Genomic DNA, 19,884 nt, shown 5'->3' on the forward strand with positions numbered 1-19,884 from the left:
TTAAGATGAGATATTCCTAAACAGAAAGTGTTCAGTAACACAAAAATCTGTATTCTTTACAAGTCATGTTGTTTACGTTGATTTTGATATAACTGAAGTCGGGTCACAAACGTTCAGCAATGTTTTACTCAACAGATTTGGGAACCCGTTAAACTTCAGTTAAAGACAGGAAGGATTTTAGAAGAACCTTCTTATTTTTGCTGCTTAGTTTAAACTAAAATGTTTTCTAAATATTAGACCCAAAAAGTTATGAACGTGAACACCCTGGAACTACAATAAATTGTTGTTTTGGTTCTTTTTGTTTCATGAAAATGTTTGTTTTAAACACAATAATAAAAGATTTAAAATGAAATGATTTGACCAAGATGGCGGCGCTTCAACAACGCAAGGCTCAGCGTCTCTCCAGAATCTGCTCTTTAGTGGTTTTTTATCTATTCATGACTGGACTTTTTTTTCAGAATTGCACAGCGTTGCTGCGCTACAGCAGACACGAACTTCTGGACCTTTGGAGCTACAATTTTGACTCTATGATCGCCGATCTCCGACTCATCCCAGAGATCTCCAGAACACCGGAGGCTGCTCACTTCTCCCGGCCGGGTGGAAGGGTACGCAGGCCGCGACGAGAACGTAAACAAAGGCGGGGTAAGCGTGGAGGGGTGCGAGCTAGGCTAATGCTAACACCACACCGGCTCCCTTTACCCAGCATTTTCCTCGCCAATGTCCGTTCTCTGGCTAATAAAATGGATGAGTTACGACTATCCATCACGAGTGACAGACGGATTATGGACTCAAATGTCATGTTTTTCACCTAAACATGGCTAAACAACAGCTGCCCGGACAATGCTATCCAGCTAAGTGGACGCCACACACACCGAGCCGACAGGACAGCAGATGCTTCCGGCAAGACCAGAGGCGGAGGTTTGTGCATTTATATTAACAAAGCTTGGTGCACAGACTCTGCTACTACCGAGAGTCACTGCTCACAGAATGTGGAGTTTTTAATGGTCAAATGCAGACCTGATTACCTCCCAAGGGAATTCACCTGGATCATCCTTACTGCCGTGTACACCCCCCCGGATGCTAATGCCAAGCTAGCCATGAAAGAACTCAACTCTATGCGGCTATTAGCAAACACCAAACCAAATACCCCGAGGCTGCTTTTATTGTTGCAGGTGATTTCAATCACTCCAACTTGAAGACAGTTCTTCCCAGATTCCACCAACATGTCTCCTGCCACACCAGAGGAGACAAGACCCTGGACCACGTCTACTCCAATCTGGCTAGAGCTTACAATGCGACACCCCTCCCCAACATCGGCCAATCAGACCATCTCTCCCTGTTCCTCACACCTCGGTACTTACCACTCATCCAACGTGTGAAACCTGCCGTGAGGACAGTAAAGGTGTGGCCAGAGGGCTCAGACGCTGTGCTCCAGGACCGGTTCAGGAATACAGATTGGACTATTTTCCACCATACAGACTTGGATCAGTATGCCTCATCTGTACTGAACCATATTTCCACCACCATAGAACGTGTCACCACCTGCAAACGCATTACCATGTACCCCAACCAGAAACCCTGGATGAACTGAGACGTTCGTCTCCTGCTGAAGGCCTGCAACATCGCCTTCAGGTCAGGGGATGCACAGACTTACAGTGCAGCCAGGGCTGAGCTGAAGAAGGGAATCAAGAAGGCCAAACATCACTACAAAAGGAAGGTGGAGGATCATTTTTCTAACGCCAACCCCCGACGTATGTGGCATTGCCTTCAGATTCTCACAGACTACAAGAACCCCAATACCACCCCCGCTTCTACTGATGTCTCCTTCCTCAACAAACTTAACAACTTCTATGCTCGTTTTGAGAGAGGGAATACCACAACTGCAACCAAAGCAGCTACCACTCCAGGCCAACAGCCACTGACTTTCCTCCCCACTGACGTAGGAGCGGCTCTGAGCAGGATTAAATCCCACAAGGCTGCGGGTCCTGATGGCATATCTGGACGTGTCCTCAGAACGTGCTCTGGTGCTGGCAGCAGTGCTGGCGGACATCTTCAACCTGTCCCTGGCCCGCGCTGTGGTACCGACCTGCTTCAAGTCTACCTCCATCGTCCCAATCCCCAAGAATCCCAACCCAACCAGACTCAATGACTACCGCCTGGTAGCCCTTACCCCCATCATTACCAAGTGCTTGGAGCGGCTGGTCCTAGCACACCTCAGATCCTGTCTCCCCCCCACACTAGACCCCCACCAATTTGCATACAGGCAGAACAGGAGCACAGAGGATGCAGTCTCTATAGCGCTGCACTCTGTCCTTTCTTACCTGGACAGTAAGAACACTTACGCCAGACTGCTGTTCTTAGATTTTAGTTCAGCATTCAACACCGCCATCCCATCACAACTCATTACCAAACTCACAGACCTCGGCATCAGTCCACTCATGTGTAACTGGTTGCTCGACTTCCTGACCAGTCGACCTCAACATGTCCGGCTGGACAACCACTTCTTATCCACCATCATCATAAACACTGGAGTACCACAAGGCTGTGTGATGAGTCCCTTCCTCTACTCCCTCTTCACCTACGACTTCAGACCTGTCCATGGCTCTACGCCATCATCAAGTTTGCAGACGACACCACGGTGATCGGCCTCATCAGAGATAATGACGAGGCCGCTTACAGGGAGGAGGTAGACCGTCTGGCTGAGTGGTGCGACAAAAACAACCTGCAGCTGAACACCGAGAAGACCAAGGAGCTTATCGTGGACTTCAGGAGGAACGCTGACCCACATCCACCCATCCACATTAAGGGGACAGTGGTGGAGCGTGTGGACACCTTTAAGTTCCTGGGAGTCCACATCTCCGAGGACCTGACTTGGACGACCAGCTGCTCCAAACTCATTAAGAAGGCGCATCAGCGCCTCTTCTTCATGAGGACCCTGAGGAAGAACCACCTGTCCTCAGAGATCCTCACGAACTTCTACCGCTGCACCATTGAGAGCATCCTCACCAACTGTATTACAGCTTGGTACGGGAACTGCTCTGTCTCCGACCGGCAGGCGCTGCAGAGGGTGGTGAAAACTGCCCAGTATATCGCCGGGGCACCGCTCCCTGCCATCAAGGACATCTACAGGAAGCGGTGTCTGAAAAGGGCCGGGAAAATCACAAAGGACTCCACTCACCCAGCACACACACTCTTTTCCCTCCTGCCCTCTGGGAGGCGCTACAGAAGCCTATGGACCAGAACCACCAGGCACCGGAACAGCTTCTTTCCCACAGCTGTCAGGCTTTTGAACGCCTCCTGACATAAAACATAAACTATAAGGACTGTACTCCCCTATCCTCTCATACAACAATAACACATGGACTATCCTCACACACACACACACACACACACACACACACACACACACACACACACACACACATCACGGACTGTTTTCTTCACACACACACACAACCTGTAAATTTTATCTGCCATTATTTATCTATAACCCATTCCCTAACATTCTTGTATAATCTGTATAATCTGTGCATATAGCTCCTATATTTATATTTATACACAATATCTAGATCTCTTGCTATAACCCCTTATAGTCCATACATACATAGTCTTGTACATCTGTAAATAAATATTTATATCTCGTAGAGCACAGCTGGATAGATGCAAACTACATCTCATTGCTTGTACTTGTGACAGTCTAATGACAATAAAGTTGAATTCTATTCTATTCTATTCTAGTAATTTTAATTTGAATTGTTTCTAACATGAAGGGGAACTGGACCAACCCCTGGAAATGAGCGTGGCGTCAATGCACTGAGAGCTCACTACCGCCCCCACTTGGACGAAATGGTCACGGTTATATAATGATATTACAACGTTACAGAACTGATTCTGTTCCGTGATTCCGAGCCAGCAGCAAGAACCCATAGGAACCACCGGACAGAACTCACTTTTCCGGTTCTGGTTCTGGACTCAGCTGGTTCTGCTGCTGGTTCTGGCTTTCATTTCTCCTCAGAGTCTCTCTTAGGTTTCATTTTCCACAGCAGTAAAAGTATTCAAACCCTCTGACTGCTCCACATTCCACCTCCAGCGTCTTTTATTGGACCAGACCAACACAAAGTTCTGCAGAACCGAAACCTTATGAATTGTTTTAAACGTTTTTATGAATATAAATCTGAAAAGTGTGGTCATTTCTAATTCCTCTAATTTAAAGAATCAGCTCTAATCATTTAGAAAGCAGCAACTTGGTCGTATGATATAAATAATAAAACCAGGAGAAGTTGGATCCCGACCAGACGGAACCTCGGAGTTTATTATGGGTCCTGTTGTCTTGATGTCAGGAAAGTGAAACTGAAGGAAACACAACCGGGCAGCTATAATAAGGCTGGCCGCCATGCGAGCAGCTCAGACCGGAGATGGGCGTCCAGGGCTTGGCCTCCTTCCTGGAGCACCACCGGAACATTTACCGGGAGGTTCGGTTCGGCCGGAGCCGCCTGCTGGTCGACGGCTGCAACCTCAACTACCTGCTGTACTTCAGCTCAGGTGAGACTCACCTGTCTGAGCTGTTCGGGTCCTTTAATGAACTGTTCGGGTCATTTAATGAACTGTTCGGGTCCTTTAATGAACTGTTCGGGTCCTTTAATGAACTGTTCGGGTCCTTTAATGAACTGTTCGGGTCCTTTAATGAGCTGTTCGGGTCCTTTAATGAACTGTTCGGGTCATTCTCTAAACGTCTTTAGGCTGAAGCTCCTGATCACTTTTCTGTTTCTGAACAGATCCGCAAAGGTTCTGTTTCATTTATGGAGGTATTTATGTTTCCTGGTCCAGAAGCAAGTAACAGTAACAATACTTTATTACTCTTTTACTTTATTACTCAAGTAAAAGCAGAAAGAACATTGTAGTAAACAAACTCAGAAAAGTCTCTTATTTTCTAAAAGTTGCTCTGAGTAAAAGTTACTAGTTAGGGTCCAGTTCAGCTGAGGATCCTCACAGCAGGAGGACAAATCCTTACTGGGTTCTGATGGGTTCTGAAACATCAGAACCCATCAGAACCCAGAGCCGCAGCGATACAAGGTCAAAACCAAGGGCGTCTTTGGGGGGCATATGGAAACCTGAAGTGTCATAAACCATGATGTCATCAGTCAGTTGATGATGTCATCAACCCCTTGTTTCAGTAACCAACACCTTACTGTTACTCCAAGTTACTATGTTTGTGGTTTTTATTTAGTAAAAACATTTATTGCTGCTCTCCTGTTTTTTACGCCACAAAGCTCAACAAGAGATGAACATTAAGTAATCAAGTTACCTTTTCATATAACGATACCTGGTAATAAATGAACTGCACTAGATATCATATGTGTGTTTATGATCATAAACTGTTTAATCAGCATCATTCCAGGATGAACACTAAACTTTATGGTTTGCCTCACAACCAGCCACATAAATCCTCTGCTAGCACACAGGCTACCAGGTTCTGACAGATTTTATTGGTCAAGACATTTGATTATTGGTCAAAAAGACATTGATATCAGTTGACTGGAAATTGACCTGATTCTGCCTCTTTCTACAACCAAAGTAAAAAAAAAAACAGCTCATAAAATAAGACTCAGGTTTAAACTCAGTTCAGCAGTTTGACCTACAAAAGAAATAAAAATGAATCTGTTCACATCGAACAGGCCTTTAGCTCCTCTCTCATTACTGCGTCTTTATTGGGTGGGACGATATTGGGGGCCTGGGGGGGCCACGTCCCACCCGGCCCCTCGGTTCCTCTGCATATCAAAACATAAATATTTTATTGAATCAGAGTCACATTCATATAAAATCAGTTCCAGCTTCTGAGTTTATTGTCATTGTGTAAAATTTCCACAGAAACAGTTTGTGTGATCTGTTACCTGCTCACATTACCATGGCAACCAAGCGAAGAGCCGCCACCTGTGGTCGCTGGATGAGTTAAATAAATAACGAGCTCAGCAGGTCTCACCTGGAACAGATCTCAGAGTTGCGCAGAACAAAACGCAACAAAGTTCAGAATGTCAAGTTAAGAAATTATTTTAGTGTTTTAGCCTTGACTTGTTTCAGTGAATGAACCTCTGTGAAGCTCGGAGCTAAAGCAGCCACCAGAGGGCGCTGCAGCCGGTCACTAACTCCGTCATGGAGACGTTGAAGCAAAATATGGAAAAATGAAATGAATGTTCAGGCGTTTAATTTCTCTACTGCAGTTCACCAAATTTTATTAGTGCATCTGAATCCAAACATGAGAGAAGCAGAAAAATGGATGATATTTGCCTCACATTCTCTCTGCACTGGTGTGTGTGGGTGTGTGTGTGTGTGGGGGGGGATTCTATCAGCTTCATCTTTCTACCAAAACTCAAACCTGATTCTTCTCCTGCTTCATCACGTCTGAAGCTTTTCTTCACTGAATTGTTTTCCAGCCTGCAGAGAAAAGTCTTCATGTCTTCAGTCTACCTGGTTCTACCTGGTTCACCAGCAGCTGATACTTGCTGGTGCAAGGCCGGCCCAAGGCATAAGCAAACTAACCGGCCTTGTAGAGGAGGTTTGGGCCGGCCCTGTGCCGGTGGTCATGGTGGATTGCTCGGTTCTTCCTGACCTGTCCAGATCAGGATGTTCTGGTGTACTTTGAACTAAGACAGCTGAAGGTCACAAACTGATGCAAAGCAGCCCAGACCATAATACTGCCACCACCACACACTGCAGACGTGACTCCGCTCTCCTCTTAATGAAACCATCACCGCTCAGCGGTCTAATCTCTCTGTTCTGTGGTTTGTTTCAGGTCTGGATCAGAACCACGGTGGGGAGTACGCCGCCTACGAGACTCTGATTGAGAGTTTCATCGCAGCTCTCAGGTCCTGTGACATCACTCCCTACGTGGTTCTGGACGGAGGTTCTGATGTCACAGACAAAAAGTTGGAAACAATAGCAAAGCGGGGCAAGGACCGGGTCCGGAAAGCTCATGAAGCAGCGGTCAGCGGTAAAACGATGGGTATCCTCCCCCAAATGGCCGAGTTGGTCTTCAGACAGACGCTAGCCCGGCTGCAGGTTCCGGTGGCCCAGTGTTTAGCAGAAGCTGACCAGGAGATAGCGGCGCTGGCGTCAGAATGGCGCTGCCCGGTTCTGTCCAACGACAGCGACTTCTTGGTCTTTGACCTTCCAGCAGGGTTTCTGCCCATCAGCCACTTCCAGTGGCGGGAGGTGAGGCAGAGCGGCTCTCTGAGCTCCATCTCCTGCTGGAGCTACTGCACCTCCAGCTTCTGCAGCTTCTTCGGACTCCAGCGCCAGCTCCTGCCGACCTTCGCCGCCTTGGCGGGGAATGACTACGTGAAGCTGAGAGGGATCGACTGGACTCGGTTCGATTCCGGCAGAGAGGCCTGCAGCCGCCTGGAGGGGCTGCTCTGCTGGCTGAGGGGGTTCAAGGAGCCTCAGGAGGCGCTGGAGGAAGCGCTGGGCCTGATGGAGGACCTGAGCGGGGACAAGCAGGAGCTCCTCCAGAGACTGCGTCTGGGGATGGCGGAGTACCAGCTGGGTCGGAGCACTCTGAGCCGCTTCTTCCTTCATGGAGCGCCGCCTGAGTTCGCAGCACCGGAGCAGGTGACTAACTCTGTATTTCAGTTCAAGATGCTTTCTTGATCCCAGCAAGGAAATGAGTTTCTCCAAGAAGCTCAAACATAATAAAAATATACATAAAAACTTAATATGTTAGAAATGACCAGATGTGAAGTCCAGGACAAAGAGTGCAATCAGCCGGCCGCTGAGTCCTGATGGCTGTGAGGATGAAGGAGCTGCAGGCCGAACGCTCTGCGGGCCGGACGCTCTGCGGGCCGGACGCTCTGCGGGCCGGACGCTCTGCGGGCCGGACTCTGAGTGAAGGGCGGGTGGTTTCAGGGCGAGACGCTCGGTGCCTTCTGAGTTCCTACCAGGTCCTGACTCCTACCGACCACTGAACCGGTTCTGCTTGTCCAGTTGCTTCTGCCACCCAAGCAGACAACAGAGCAGAACTTTCACCACAGAAATGACTTGAAAACATTCCAGTGTGCCGACTCACAGCACACTGGAAGACTTTAGCTGGCAAAGAAAGTGTAGACCGCTCTGTCCCTTGTTGAAGGTCAAATGTTGCTGACCAGTCAGGTGGACACCAGACGTCTGTCACAACCTTCTCTATGTCTCCTCATCAATGCTGACAGGCAACGGGGGGTTGGACTTAAATCAGTGGTCTAGTCCAGGGGTGGCGAACCTGCAACTCTTCCACGGATCATGTGTGGCTCTTTGATATCGAAATTTCCCACACTCATTGAAGGCAGCACTGACAAAAGCAGCGTAACGAGCTGCAGGATGTGAAATTTTAAGCTAGCACTGCAAGAGACTTTAATAGATGTCTAATATTTAATAGATGTCTTAGTATTTGCTGCTACTAAGACAGAAGCGAACACATGTCAGAGTTTGGGCAGCAGGTTCTGGTGCTGCTAAGCAGAAACTCGTCTGACAGTCTAAATGAATAACGAAGGTCATTGTGGTGTTTGACCTTTGAGGGAGATTTAATTTGTTTTCCTGCTTGAACATTCATGTTTATTAAAAGTCCCGTCAAAACTATTGAGCAGGGGTGAATCCAGGAAGTTTTTATAGAGGGCCAAAAGGGGGCCAGTGGTGATCTTGAGTTGTTACCCCAAAATAAAGGTAGAGGTCACCACAGGGCACTCAAATCTGAGCCAGGCCAGTCCTTCATGTTCCAAAACTGTTCTGCATGAGACGATTCCACATCCGGCAGTTTGGCAGACGGAGCTCAAACCTTTTCTGTCTGTGAATGAATTTTTACTACATTTCAACAAGTCTAATCATTGTGAAATCATGTGAAGCAGAAGCTTTGAGCTGTAACAGACTACAAACCAAACCTAAAGGCAAAACAAACCCTGTCTGGTGTTTCAGCAGCAGCTAATCTTGAAATTGTTGTGTGGCTCTTCACGGTGACGATGATCTTCATTGGGCTCTTGGTGCTGAACTGGTTCCCCACCTGGACTCACTTTCCCAGGACTCTGTATCCAGTTCATAAACCCGTTTACTCCAGAACACCTGCAACCAGAACTGCAGCTCAGGGCTTGTCAGACAGCGATGTTGAAAACATGTATTGAAACGTTCAGTCGTTTATCAGGTTTAAGGGAACTTGAATCATGTTAAGTCTTCACTGAAGGGGATGCAGGCTTCAAACTCTGGACCTGAAATGTCCAGAATCTCTCTAGCAGGTCCAGATCTCAGCAGGGTTCAGATACACTGATGGCAGTGAAACACGCTGAGCTGAAAGTGTCGTCTCCTTTAGGAAGCTGGCCTCGTCCCCAGCTGGATGCTGCTGCCCCTGACTCAGGCTCGGCTCTCTGGAAATATCCTGGACGTTCTGCGGCTCCACAGGATGAGCCTCGGTTTTTGCATTGAGACCCAAGAGCTGCCCAGCGCCAACCAGACGTCCAGGCCGCTGCGACAGGTGATGTACGGCCTCCTGCTGGGCAAAGACAAGTTCACTCCAGTGGAGGAAATAGACAGAGAGGGTCTCACGCTGATATCCGTCCCAGTGAAACCAACGTTCACCAGAACCAGCAAGAGGCTCAGACTCGATTCCCTGCCGCAGGTGAGTTTATTCAAACTGAAGACCGTAAACCTGTCTTTCATGTCCTCGTCTCCCAGTGTCCCTCAGCGCAGCTTTCAGGGACTGACCCCCATCCTGATGGTCTTTCTCCTGCATGATGACCCAGGTGGCGCTCTCTGACCGTCGGAACGTCCTACTGGAAGCTCTGGGAGTGACCCAGGAGTTTCTGCACCTCCTGCCGCCTCAGCTGCAGCTCCCAGCAGCCGTCAGCTGCTACTGGCTACAGAAAGCTCAGCCTCCTCCTGACCTGCAGAGGGCGCTGCTGCTGGGGATGAGCAACACTCTGAGGTCCGGAACAGGTAACTGCAGCTGGGCATAAGTAGAACTAGACCTGGTAAATGATTAAAACTGTTTGAGATGAAACTCCTGACATGTTTAAGGTACCTGGGAAGAGCAAGGGCTGGTTTGGGGTTTTGAGGTATTGTCACAGTTTCTGCAGCATTGCTAAGTAAAGCTGCTGAATTAATTTGAACCATCAGGTTCCTGGAAGGTGCATTTGCTCCTTTGGTAACTTGGCCACAGGTGAACCCAAACGGAGGTAGAACATGTGAACAGGGGACATCTGGCATTCCCTGCAGAATGTGTTCAGCAGGAAGTCAAAGGAACCCTGATGGTCTGGTTTTGGCTCCAACCCAAAGAAGTTTCCTCAGGATGGGCTGACCTGGCAGGTTCAGTCCTTGGTGTTGGACTCAGCCTCATGGAGAGTCTGGCCAGTCGAACAAAGATCTTTAAAGAAGGATCTCTCACCGTCTCCAGGTTTGACCAATGTTAGAAACGACGGGTGGGCGTCTTTACATTCCTGGGGTAGTCAGGCTCAGAGCTGGTCTGGCTCCAGATGGATACCAGAGCTGCCTCTCAGGTATCCATCCTGTCTGTGGGGGTAAAGGAGACCAGCTGCTGGTGTCTTCAGGACCGGGCCGGCGTGGTTCAGGACCTGGAAGTACAGACATGTCTGCAGGATGGAGAGACGGAACGGGAGATGGATCAGGATGAATGGATGAGGCAACGCATCTCTAGTGAAATCCAGTGGCAAATATGCACAATGCAAGCAACTCATTCAGAAATTTTTCTTCAGTTTCTGAACATTTAGAAAGAAAGAAGCCAGAGCTGTTTACTGTCCAGACTGGATGCTACGTCTCCTCATGAATCAGTTCATTCTCTCTGCCTCTGAGTTTTTGTTCTTCAGGTGGGCAACGAAACATGAAGAGGTCTGGTTCTGTGTTGCAGCTTTTCAGAATAAGAGCGGTATAAAGAAGGTGGACGTCAACGTGTCTCATGTCTTCAGCCAGTGGCAGGTCTGTATGAAGGACAGCATCCGTCTGAACCAGCTGCTGGGCCTCCCTCTGCCAGAACCGGACGTCTCCAGGTGAGACAGCTTCAGGAAACTTCTGGTGGTTATTTTGGTGACAGACGGACGGACATCATGTCGTGACTATGTTGTGTTTGATTGGATGAACAAAATCCGGCCTAAGATCAGTAGCTGTTAGCGACCAGTAACTCTGCTGGTGGATGTTTAGTGTACTACGGAGCAGAAAGCTAACGTTGTAGTTTCTCCCTACATCCAGTGGGTGGCGCAGGTTGCTACGATGAGTAACAGCCACACAGGCAGACCAGCTAGAAGGAAACAAATGCATCCAGCACAACACTTTCATTCTATTGGCTGAGAGATTGCTAGGCGACTCTGCCAAAAAGTCAGTTCCATGTTTCGTAAGCGAGCAGAGAGTCTGAGCAGAGACTGAGAGTGAGGAGAAGTTTTGAGTACAAGTATTCCGAGTTTTGAGAAGAAAGACATGAAGTCGTGCTCTCAGACTTAAAATGTGCTCTTGGATTATGGCAGGAAATTTTCCCCATAGATGGTCCAGTCCAAGCCTCCTGCTCTCAGCTCTGGCTTTGGGTTTGATGTATAGTTCGTTCACGGCTCTTCACCTTTTCCACATTTTCTGTTCCAGCCTTTTTCCAAAATAACGTACACAGAACTCCCCATTAAGACATTTTTAGTGTTTTGCACATTTATTAGGAGACAGTCGATTCTTTCCTGATTAAAAGAACCAAATGTTCCATCCAAAGGGAACAAAAGGCTCTAATGGACCAGCCAGATGGTCTGGAGGGAACCGATGTTTGGTCCTGATGTGTCCAGGTTGTATCAGGGGCCGCTGGTCCACCAGCTGGTCCACAGGATGAGGAGCGGCGGGAAGCTGAAGACCCTCCTGAGGAGCGACCGGCCCAGCCAGGAGCTGTACCGCTCCCTGCTCTCCGTGGTCCAGCGGGTCCGGGCGGCCTCACAGAACCGTCGGAAAGCCGCGACCCGTCGGCGGCGGAACCCAGAGGAGCCGAGCGCCGACCTGCGGCGGCTGTTCCTGCGGGATGAGGAGACGGAGAGCGAAGCTCAGGTCGCCGTGGCGGCGCAGGAGGAGCTGCGGCCGCAGGAGGAGCTGCTCCAGGTCCGAACCCGCTACAGAACCAAGGAGAGGAGGAACCGGAGCAAGAACCCGGACCTGGCCCGGAAGGAGGAGTGTCGGGGCCGGGACCTCCTCTGACCGTCCAGCTCCTTTGATGGTCGCCATGGTTACCCGCTCTGGTCGCCATGGTTACCTGCTCTGGTCGCCATGGTGATATTATTTAGTACCGCGTTTTCCAGAACCCGACTCTCCAGTCGAACAGAATTTATTTGGTTTCTAAACCAGGAAACGTCTGAAATCCTCCAGGAAGGATTTTCTGGGTTTTATAGATCAGTTATAATGCAGATTAAACCAGAACTAAAGAAATAAATGATTAATATTTTGATGGATATTTGATGTTTTTGGTGTTTTAAAGTTTTTATTGTCCTTGTAAATCAGGTTGAATCGATTGCTCAGATGAACTTGTTGAGCTTCATTTCCTTTAGTTGCTTTGAAATAAAGTTTCAATGATTTTTGGTGTTTTTTGTCAGGTTTCATTCACTTTCATCAGGTTTTACTTCCGTTTTAAAGCATCTGTCAGATGGAGGCTTTGCATCCTTCAACTTTATATCCCATAATCCTTTGCTGTTACAGGCACTTTGGTCCCATTCCAATAAAAAAATCAACACTGTGCTTCAAATATGTTTCTGCAGCTGAAAACCAGCGATAAAGTACCTGAGGTGAGTCTGTATCCACCTGGAGCTGCTCAGCTGGTTGAGTCAGAGCTAACGGGGCTAACTAGCCAAACTAGCTGTTAAACCTTTGAGACCAACATCTGCTATTCCTCCAGCCGGCTGAGAGCTACATGACACGAAGATGGAACAATTGCAAATGAAACTATTGACTTATTTTATATGCAAATATTCATCAGTTACAGCAGAAATATGAAAGTGATAGAAAACCTTTTTTTGTGATCAAATTTTAAATCACAGAACCAGAACATATGAAAAAACTACCAGTATCTCTGGGAGAGCAGAATGGATCAATAACCTTCGAATGAAGTTTTCTGGGAGTTGAATATACCTTATGTATAAAGTTGACATGAATTTGCTGATGGCCAGGATTTCTAGATTAATCCACACCTCATCCAACCAGTGACGGCTCCATCTTTTCCAAAACATATCTAATGCCAGAGGTCTAGAAGTTCACTAGCCTGTAACTAAAACCGATATAGTCTGAACAAAATCAAATCCAGCTGTAGATTTAACGGCATTGAACAGTTTCTAGAGAGAGTGTGTTGTGAGAGGGACCCATAAGGGACGCCACTGTCTTTTAAAAATGATCTTCGCTGCAAGTAGGAGAAAAAGGAGGAACTGGCACATCAAACCTGTTACATTTGTCCTGAACATGAGTAATCCTCCTCCTCCATAAATGTCACCAAGAATATTTTTCTTTTCCCAGATGGGAAAATAAAAGTGATAGAAAATCTGATAGAAAAGACGTGAGCAGCTGGTCTCAGGATCCAGAACCAGAACCGTTCTGGTTCTGGTCGGCGACACGTTAATGTGACTCGGCCCCAAAACACAAAGTTTCCTAATGTTGTTTTAATAGAATATACAGAATATTCAGTCAGGGTGCAGAAATAAACCAAAGAGGAGGAAACAAACATTTAACCAGTAAAATAAAATCAGAATATATAAATACTTGAATAGTTTGTTTTTTTTAAAATCTGAAACTTTCTGTTTTTATCCATCTGTACTCCAGTCTGCTGACCAACAGGGGGCGCTGTGGTTCCTGTTTCTGGTGATTTTTGCCTCCTGGTCCAGATGTTTCCTCCAGACTGAAAACATCTGGACCAGGATTGTTTTATGTAAATAACAGCTGGTTATACAAACACACAAAGTGACGTCATGAATGTTGAATATTCTTTGTTGGGAATTGGATGTTTGCGCCGTACAGGAAGTGATCATGTTTCACAGGAAGTTATCATGTTTCACAGGAAGTGATCATGTTTGGTTTATAACCGTGGCAGCAGCAGGTTGATTCACTTCCTTTAGTTAAACTCCAATAACTTTATGAAAATTATCACTTTGCAAAACTCTGACCGTCATTGGAACAAAGATCCTGTATAACAGACAGATGCCACCCTCCATCAGTCCAAGCAGAGGTTCTGATTCTCCCCGTTGCCATGGTTATACCTTGATGAAGAGGACCCCGGTGACGGCGGCGAAGCCTAGCAGCATCATGGCCACCTTGGGGATGCGGCCGCGGCCGGCGGCCAGCTCGTGCGGCAGGATCTCCATGAAGGTGATGTAGAGGAAGGTGCCAGCCGCCAGCCCCTGCAGCGTGCAGCGGGCCAGCCGGTGCTGCGGCGACATCCGGCTCTCCGTGAGCCCCACGCCCAGCGCGATGCCCAGCGGCGACATGACGGCGAAGGCCAGCAGGCAGCCGGACACCACAGCGCGCCGCAGCCGGCCCTGGGACAGCGCGGCACTCAGCGAGAACGCGATGACGCTCTTATGGATGAGCAGCGCCAGGCAGACCTCCAGCACCTCCTGGCCGCGCTGCAGCAGCCCCACCGCCAGCCCCTCCAGCACCGAGTGCAGCGACAGCGAGAACATCAGCACGAAGGCCCGCAGCGCCGACTGGGAGCCCGGGGCGGCGTGCAGGGGCCCCGCCGGCTCCGCGGAGCCTCTGCGGCGTTGGGCCAGGCCGCCGCCGGCCGCCTGGGCGCCGGAGTCCGCCATCAGGGCCCGGCGCTCCTCCAGCTGGGGCGGAGACTGGTCCTTAAAGGCCAGGACGATCTGCTCCAGAACCAGAACCAGGAAGAAACCCATGGCCACGATGAACTCCGGCAGAGGGAACTGGAGCTGGAACAGCAAACACACCACTCAGAACCAGAACCAGAACCCAGCAGCTCTCTGCATCTGGACCAGTAGCAACCAGAGGAACTAACAGAACCTGTATCCATGTATGTAAATCAGAGGTTTTCAATCTGACACATTTTTTGTATGATTTGTAAAATGAAGTTATGTCTTAAATCCAACATGTAACAAACTGATAGGTGTGATGATCACGTGGCTTCGTTTGATAGATAATCGAACAGAATTAAAAGAGGTTTAAAGTATTTTTCGCTGCTAGCATGCTAGCTTAGCTGCTAACTTGTTAGCAATGACTGCAGGGGTCCAATAGTTGCTACAGAAACATAAAATAACGTATTTCAGTCAGAAATTAATCAGGATAAAAAATTTTGATTGTTTAATTTTTCCAACGTGTTTAAAATAAAAACATCAAATAAAGAAGTTAACATGATTTCTGCTGAATCAACTGATACTAAATCTACTTTATCAAAAATTTACACTGAAAAACATTAAAGACTCCTGGATTAACCGGTTCTGCCAGGACCAGAACGGACCGGTTCCTGGGCTTCAGAACCTTCAGCTATGAGACGTTTTATCTGCTGAGGTCAAGGGTCAAAACATCCGTGTTCCAGCCCAGTCACATCTGATCAGCTTCCAACCAGAACCAGAACCAGAACCAGAACCTGGGTGAAGGAAAAGGTCTTACAGATATAATAGTCAATACTAAAGATGGACGATTTTTACTGAACATTTTCTTAAAAAGTCAGATTTCTTTTAGAAAAGAACCTGAAATGGACGACAGTTTAGAAATTTTGGCCTCAAAGTTTAGATTTTTTTACTCCAAAATGTCGTTGAATGAAGAAACTTGGTTAAAAAAATAATTTAATCTATGAAAAATGATAACCTAAAAGATGGGAAAGTGTTTGTCTGCATCGGCCGCCATCTTTGGCCCCCTGCTGCTCCAACAGGGTTTCCTCTGTGATCTGGATTTAGCTCCATCCGTCTTCCCTGTCCCACAGCATGATGTTGCCACCACCATGTTTACATATTCAGGCCTCACTTTTCAGATTTGTACTGTAAACAGGCTCAGTACGGCGCCCCCCAGTGGACATGGGGAATTTCTTCCTTTGCGTTTCCTCGCAGTAAATCAGCAAATCCATCCGGATCCATTTTATCTCCAGTCAGTGAAAACAAACCAAAAACCAAAAACACCTTCAGAGATCCTGATAGGAACCTTCTGGACCGGTCGGGTTTGGGTTGGAAAATGAAAATGGTGTTTAGATTTTCATCTGGGGCCCAACAAACAGCAGCTGCTTCATCAGGCCTGTGCAACACAGCTGCTAGCTTTAGCATCATCATTAGCTGTCATCATCCCAGCGGTAATGATTTGATGTTTCAGTGCCAAATCTGATTACCACTAAAGTTTAGATCTTATTATGGAAATAGTTTTTATGTGTGTAACAGCATTTAATTTGGATTATTTCATGTATTTTTAATCATGTTATCTTGGTGTTCTTGGGGGCCCCCTGGTGGTGTGGGGGCCTGAAGCAGCCGCTTAACTTGCATGTGCCTTGGGCCGGCTCTGATCAAAACTGTCAGAACTTTTTAACTAGTCGTTTTTATGAAACACCATGTTTGACTTCAGATCTCATTTTCCAGATTTTACTACAAAAACCTGCCAGCAGAAAAACTTTCAGTATTAAAAAGTCCTGCATGTCCCCTAGGGGGCGCCGTAGACCTGGCCTGGTAACATGGGCTTGTTTCTGTTGGTGTTGGTCCTACTTTGATCCCAGCGTCCCTGAACGCCTCGCCAATGCTCTGCAGGAAGTCGGGCAGCAGGTCCAGCAGGCAGGTGGCCATGAAGACGCCTCCGGAGAAACAGCTGATCAGGGCCATTAGGCGGCGCCGCCGCTCTAAAACACAAACACACACACACACACACACACACACACACACACACACACACACCCTCAGCATTGCTCAGCCGGCTGGTCCGGAGTCTGGACGGAGCAGAACCGGGCTGGTACCTGGGTCTGCACCGCAGCGGCCGCCTGCCCTGGCGAGGCAGAGCGGGACGAACCCGAACAGCAGCGTGACGGACAGCAGAACCACCAGCGCCACCAGTTTGATCTCCAGAGCCGGGAGGTCGGCCGGGTCCCGCAGCACCCCCGTCTCCCCCAGGACCGTCATGGCTGCCTCAGAGTCCGCAGCAGCCTGGCCTGGACCGGAACCAGAATCTGTCAGAACCAACGCAACCGTTAGCATCCAGGGTTCTGGAAACAAACCAGTGTTTCAAAGCTGCAGGTTGAAACTTTTCTGAAAATAATTTCTGGAAATGTCAACATGTTTAATCTGAGACTGGAAATCTGTGGCAAGATCCCAGTGCTAGCTACAAACTCTACAGCTAGCATAGCATGTCAGGAATGCTAATGCTAGTTATCATAGCCACTGATGGCAGAAGTTTTTCCTGTAGCAATTACTTGTTTCTCCGCCATTAGCACTTTAGCAGTGAGGACATGAGATTGGTTGGCAGCGCTGAGCCCCGCCTCCTGGCTCTGATTGGTTGTTTTTGGTGTTAGCGGTTAGCAGTGCTTCTCAATTCCAGTCCTCAGGCCTCCAGTCTGCATGTTTTAGATGTTCCTCTATTGATCCTAACGATAGTAAAACTGAGGAACTGAGAAACAATCTGTCACAACATGGAGAAAAAAGCTGCAGCTTTAATGAACTTCCTGTTTCTCATTCCGGGATTCCAGGCTGAAACTCCAGACATCGGACCGGATCCAGATCCCGAATCGTTCCTGGTGGTTCTGGATGGGTTCTAGAAATGGAAAGCAGCTGACTGGATCAGAACCTTCAAATTTTATGGCCAGAACCAGAACCGGGATTTTAGGTCCTTTGTGTATCTGGAAACTTTGAGTTTCAGTCTGGACTCATGGGGGTTCTGTCTAAAATAGTTCTGACCCAAATAGAATCAGAAGTCTGGATCTGTACTCACATAACCTGAAGTTGGATCAGAACCATCAGAACTTTCCTGCTGAGCCTTCGGTCCGTTTACAGTCGGAACCAGGCGGATTCAGACGCGAGCCACAACTTTTCCCACCTTGGTCCAAAGAATAATCACGCGAGAAAATCCGCGACCCACAGCGACTGGTTAGGTTCCCGAACCTTGGTCTTCCCGGACCGGTTCGGTTCAGTCACGTGACCCAGATGCTTTCAGGAGGAATGTTCTTCTCCTGACTGGGATTTATGGCGGACAGTCCGGGAAGTTCTGACTCAGTTCCCATCAGTGGATCCCGCCTCAACCAGGCGCTGACGTCAAACACCCCGTAAAGACACAGCAGCACACTTCCGGTTTACAAATTAAGAGAAGAAGAAAATCTAGTGCTTTCGTATTACATTACATTTTACTATGCCTTATTATTTTTATTTGTTCAAAAAAATGTATTTTAGCATCACGCAGAAAATCAGCAAGAGGAAACAGATGAAACCCCCCTGGGTTTTTCCTCATGCTTTTATTTTGAAGATGCCACCTGTTTTCCGGTGTAGCCGTGTGTAACTTCCCTCAGCAGCAGCCGAAGGAGGAACCATCCAGCCGGAATCCTGGAATAGTGGGAGTCACTCAATATCAGTCACTAACCAGAAAGGTCAACGACCCGCAGAACCAGAACCAGAACCCAGTCCGATTCCCAGACCCTGGAACAACCAGGTCAGGAAACGTGGAGGCGCTAACAGGGGAAGATTGTTTTTCTGTTTGTGTCGGTGAAGAACAAAAACACACAGAAGTGTTAACATGAGAGCAGAAATAAAAAATCATAAGGACAAAATGACAGTCAAAAAACTTGCCAAAAGAAAACAATTGTACAAACTGTGACTTTATGGAGCCTCATAAAAATAATTTAATACCGATCAACAATCTCAGACGAGAACATTTCCATGTTGTCATTTATGTCCAGCTGGACGCAAATATTGCTTCAAATCTGGTTTTCTCTTCCAAAATCAATATTTGTTTGTTGAAATGTTGTTTCAATAATGAATGAATTGATAAATAAAACCTTTTGATTCACTTTGTTGAAACCCAAACATGACATGTTTCAAAATGTTTTTCAGTCAACATAGTTACAGAAATGTTGCCTTAATACTTCAGAGAGAGGACACATCCAGAACAACTAGGACTCAGGTCAAAGGTCACAACAGCTACAGCTTAAATGTTGAGCTGACCTTTAGCAGAGCAGATTCTGTGTTTGGGTTTAAAGGAAAGAAAGCAATTATTCTTATATAAAATGTTCTTATTGATTCATATAAAGTTTTGTTTTTAGATTAGTAACCACAACAACAAGGCCTGATGGTGAAAATGTGAGTTTTATTGAAATTACAACCCAAAAAGAAATTCAAGCCACCAAATATAGAGAAAATATGGAATGGTATGATGTTCCAAAAAGAGACTGGAGATATAAAAGAACTGAAGAATCCAATTTTTCTATTCAAAATAGAAATGATCAAAAATAAGTTAATTGGATTATATTTCTTAATATAATGAGTCTTGATGGCCATTTTTCCACATTTGTTCAGATTAAGATAAAGACCGGTTAAAAAGATTTGACTGATTTAAAAATAATGTAGAATCATCTGTCAGCGATAGATTAATAAAGCAATGGAGTCAAACAGAGAACATTTATAGAACAAGAGCAAAGAATGTTATATAATTTAATTTTATAGTTTAGTCCCAAATCTCCGTTTGCAGTGCAGAATAAATCCGAATGGACCCGGCAGGAAGGAAACGGGATTCCAGGTCATTCCTGACTGGAGTCAACTTTGAGGGAAAATCCTCTCCGTTCATGAAACTTCGGCTGATTTTCTCCGGTTCTAAGCTTTGGAATCCACAGCTTCACATCCAAAACTTATTTTCACTCATTGGCCTTCAACCCAACTGAGACCTGATTTCACTCAGTTTTTTATTGATATTTTGTTGGGTTTTTTAATGCTTTATTTGATTTTT

General features: G+C 47.1%; 2 protein-coding genes across 2 annotated transcripts; one reads left to right on the forward strand and one right to left on the reverse strand.

Annotated features, from left to right (window-relative positions):
- Positions 1-3,885: 3,885 nt before the first annotated feature.
- aste1a (asteroid structure-specific endonuclease 1a) lies at positions 3,886-12,567 on the forward strand. Its single transcript, XM_028012749.1, has 6 exons — positions 3,886-4,542; positions 6,791-7,605; positions 9,326-9,631; positions 9,756-9,948; positions 10,877-11,015; positions 11,787-12,567. Exons 1-6 carry the CDS (start codon positions 4,416-4,418, stop codon positions 12,184-12,186), a joined length of 1,980 nt encoding a protein of 659 aa, XP_027868550.1. The 5' UTR covers positions 3,886-4,415; the 3' UTR covers positions 12,187-12,567.
- A 1,049-nt stretch (positions 12,568-13,616) lies between these two features.
- Positions 13,617-18,179, reverse strand: LOC114141877 (zinc transporter ZIP1). The gene is made up of 4 exons (XM_028012750.1): positions 17,884-18,179; positions 16,916-17,125; positions 16,671-16,801; positions 13,617-14,897 (listed from the first exon to the last, which is right to left on the reverse strand). Exons 2-4 carry the CDS (start codon positions 17,076-17,078, stop codon positions 14,220-14,222), a joined length of 972 nt encoding a protein of 323 aa, XP_027868551.1. The 5' UTR covers positions 17,079-17,125; positions 17,884-18,179; the 3' UTR covers positions 13,617-14,219.
- Between the last annotated feature and the right edge of the window lie 1,705 nt (positions 18,180-19,884).

Source organism: Xiphophorus couchianus, chromosome 3 (assembly GCF_001444195.1).
Source record: "Xiphophorus couchianus chromosome 3, X_couchianus-1.0, whole genome shotgun sequence".
Taxonomy (NCBI): Eukaryota; Metazoa; Chordata; class Actinopteri; order Cyprinodontiformes; family Poeciliidae; genus Xiphophorus; species Xiphophorus couchianus.

Excerpts from the sequence above, each read along its gene's own strand:
- aste1a (XM_028012749.1), top strand. The coding sequence starts at position 4,416 with ATGGGCGTCCAGGGCTTGGCCTCCTTCCTGGAGCACCACCGGAACATT. Across the intron at positions 4,543-6,790 it reads CCTGCTGTACTTCAGCTCAG|GTCTGGATCAGAACCACGGT; the intron begins GTGAGACTCACC and ends GGTTTGTTTCAG. Across the intron at positions 11,016-11,786 it reads CCAGAACCGGACGTCTCCAG|GTTGTATCAGGGGCCGCTGG; the intron begins GTGAGACAGCTT and ends TGATGTGTCCAG.
- LOC114141877 (XM_028012750.1), bottom strand. The coding sequence starts at position 17,078 with ATGACGGTCCTGGGGGAGACGGGGGTGCTGCGGGACCCGGCCGACCTC. Across the intron at positions 16,802-16,915 it reads CCGCTGCGGTGCAGACCCAG|AGCGGCGGCGCCGCCTAATG; the intron begins GTACCAGCCCGG and ends TTTGTGTTTTAG. Across the intron at positions 14,898-16,670 it reads TCAGGGACGCTGGGATCAAA|CTCCAGTTCCCTCTGCCGGA; the intron begins GTAGGACCAACA and ends TTGCTGTTCCAG.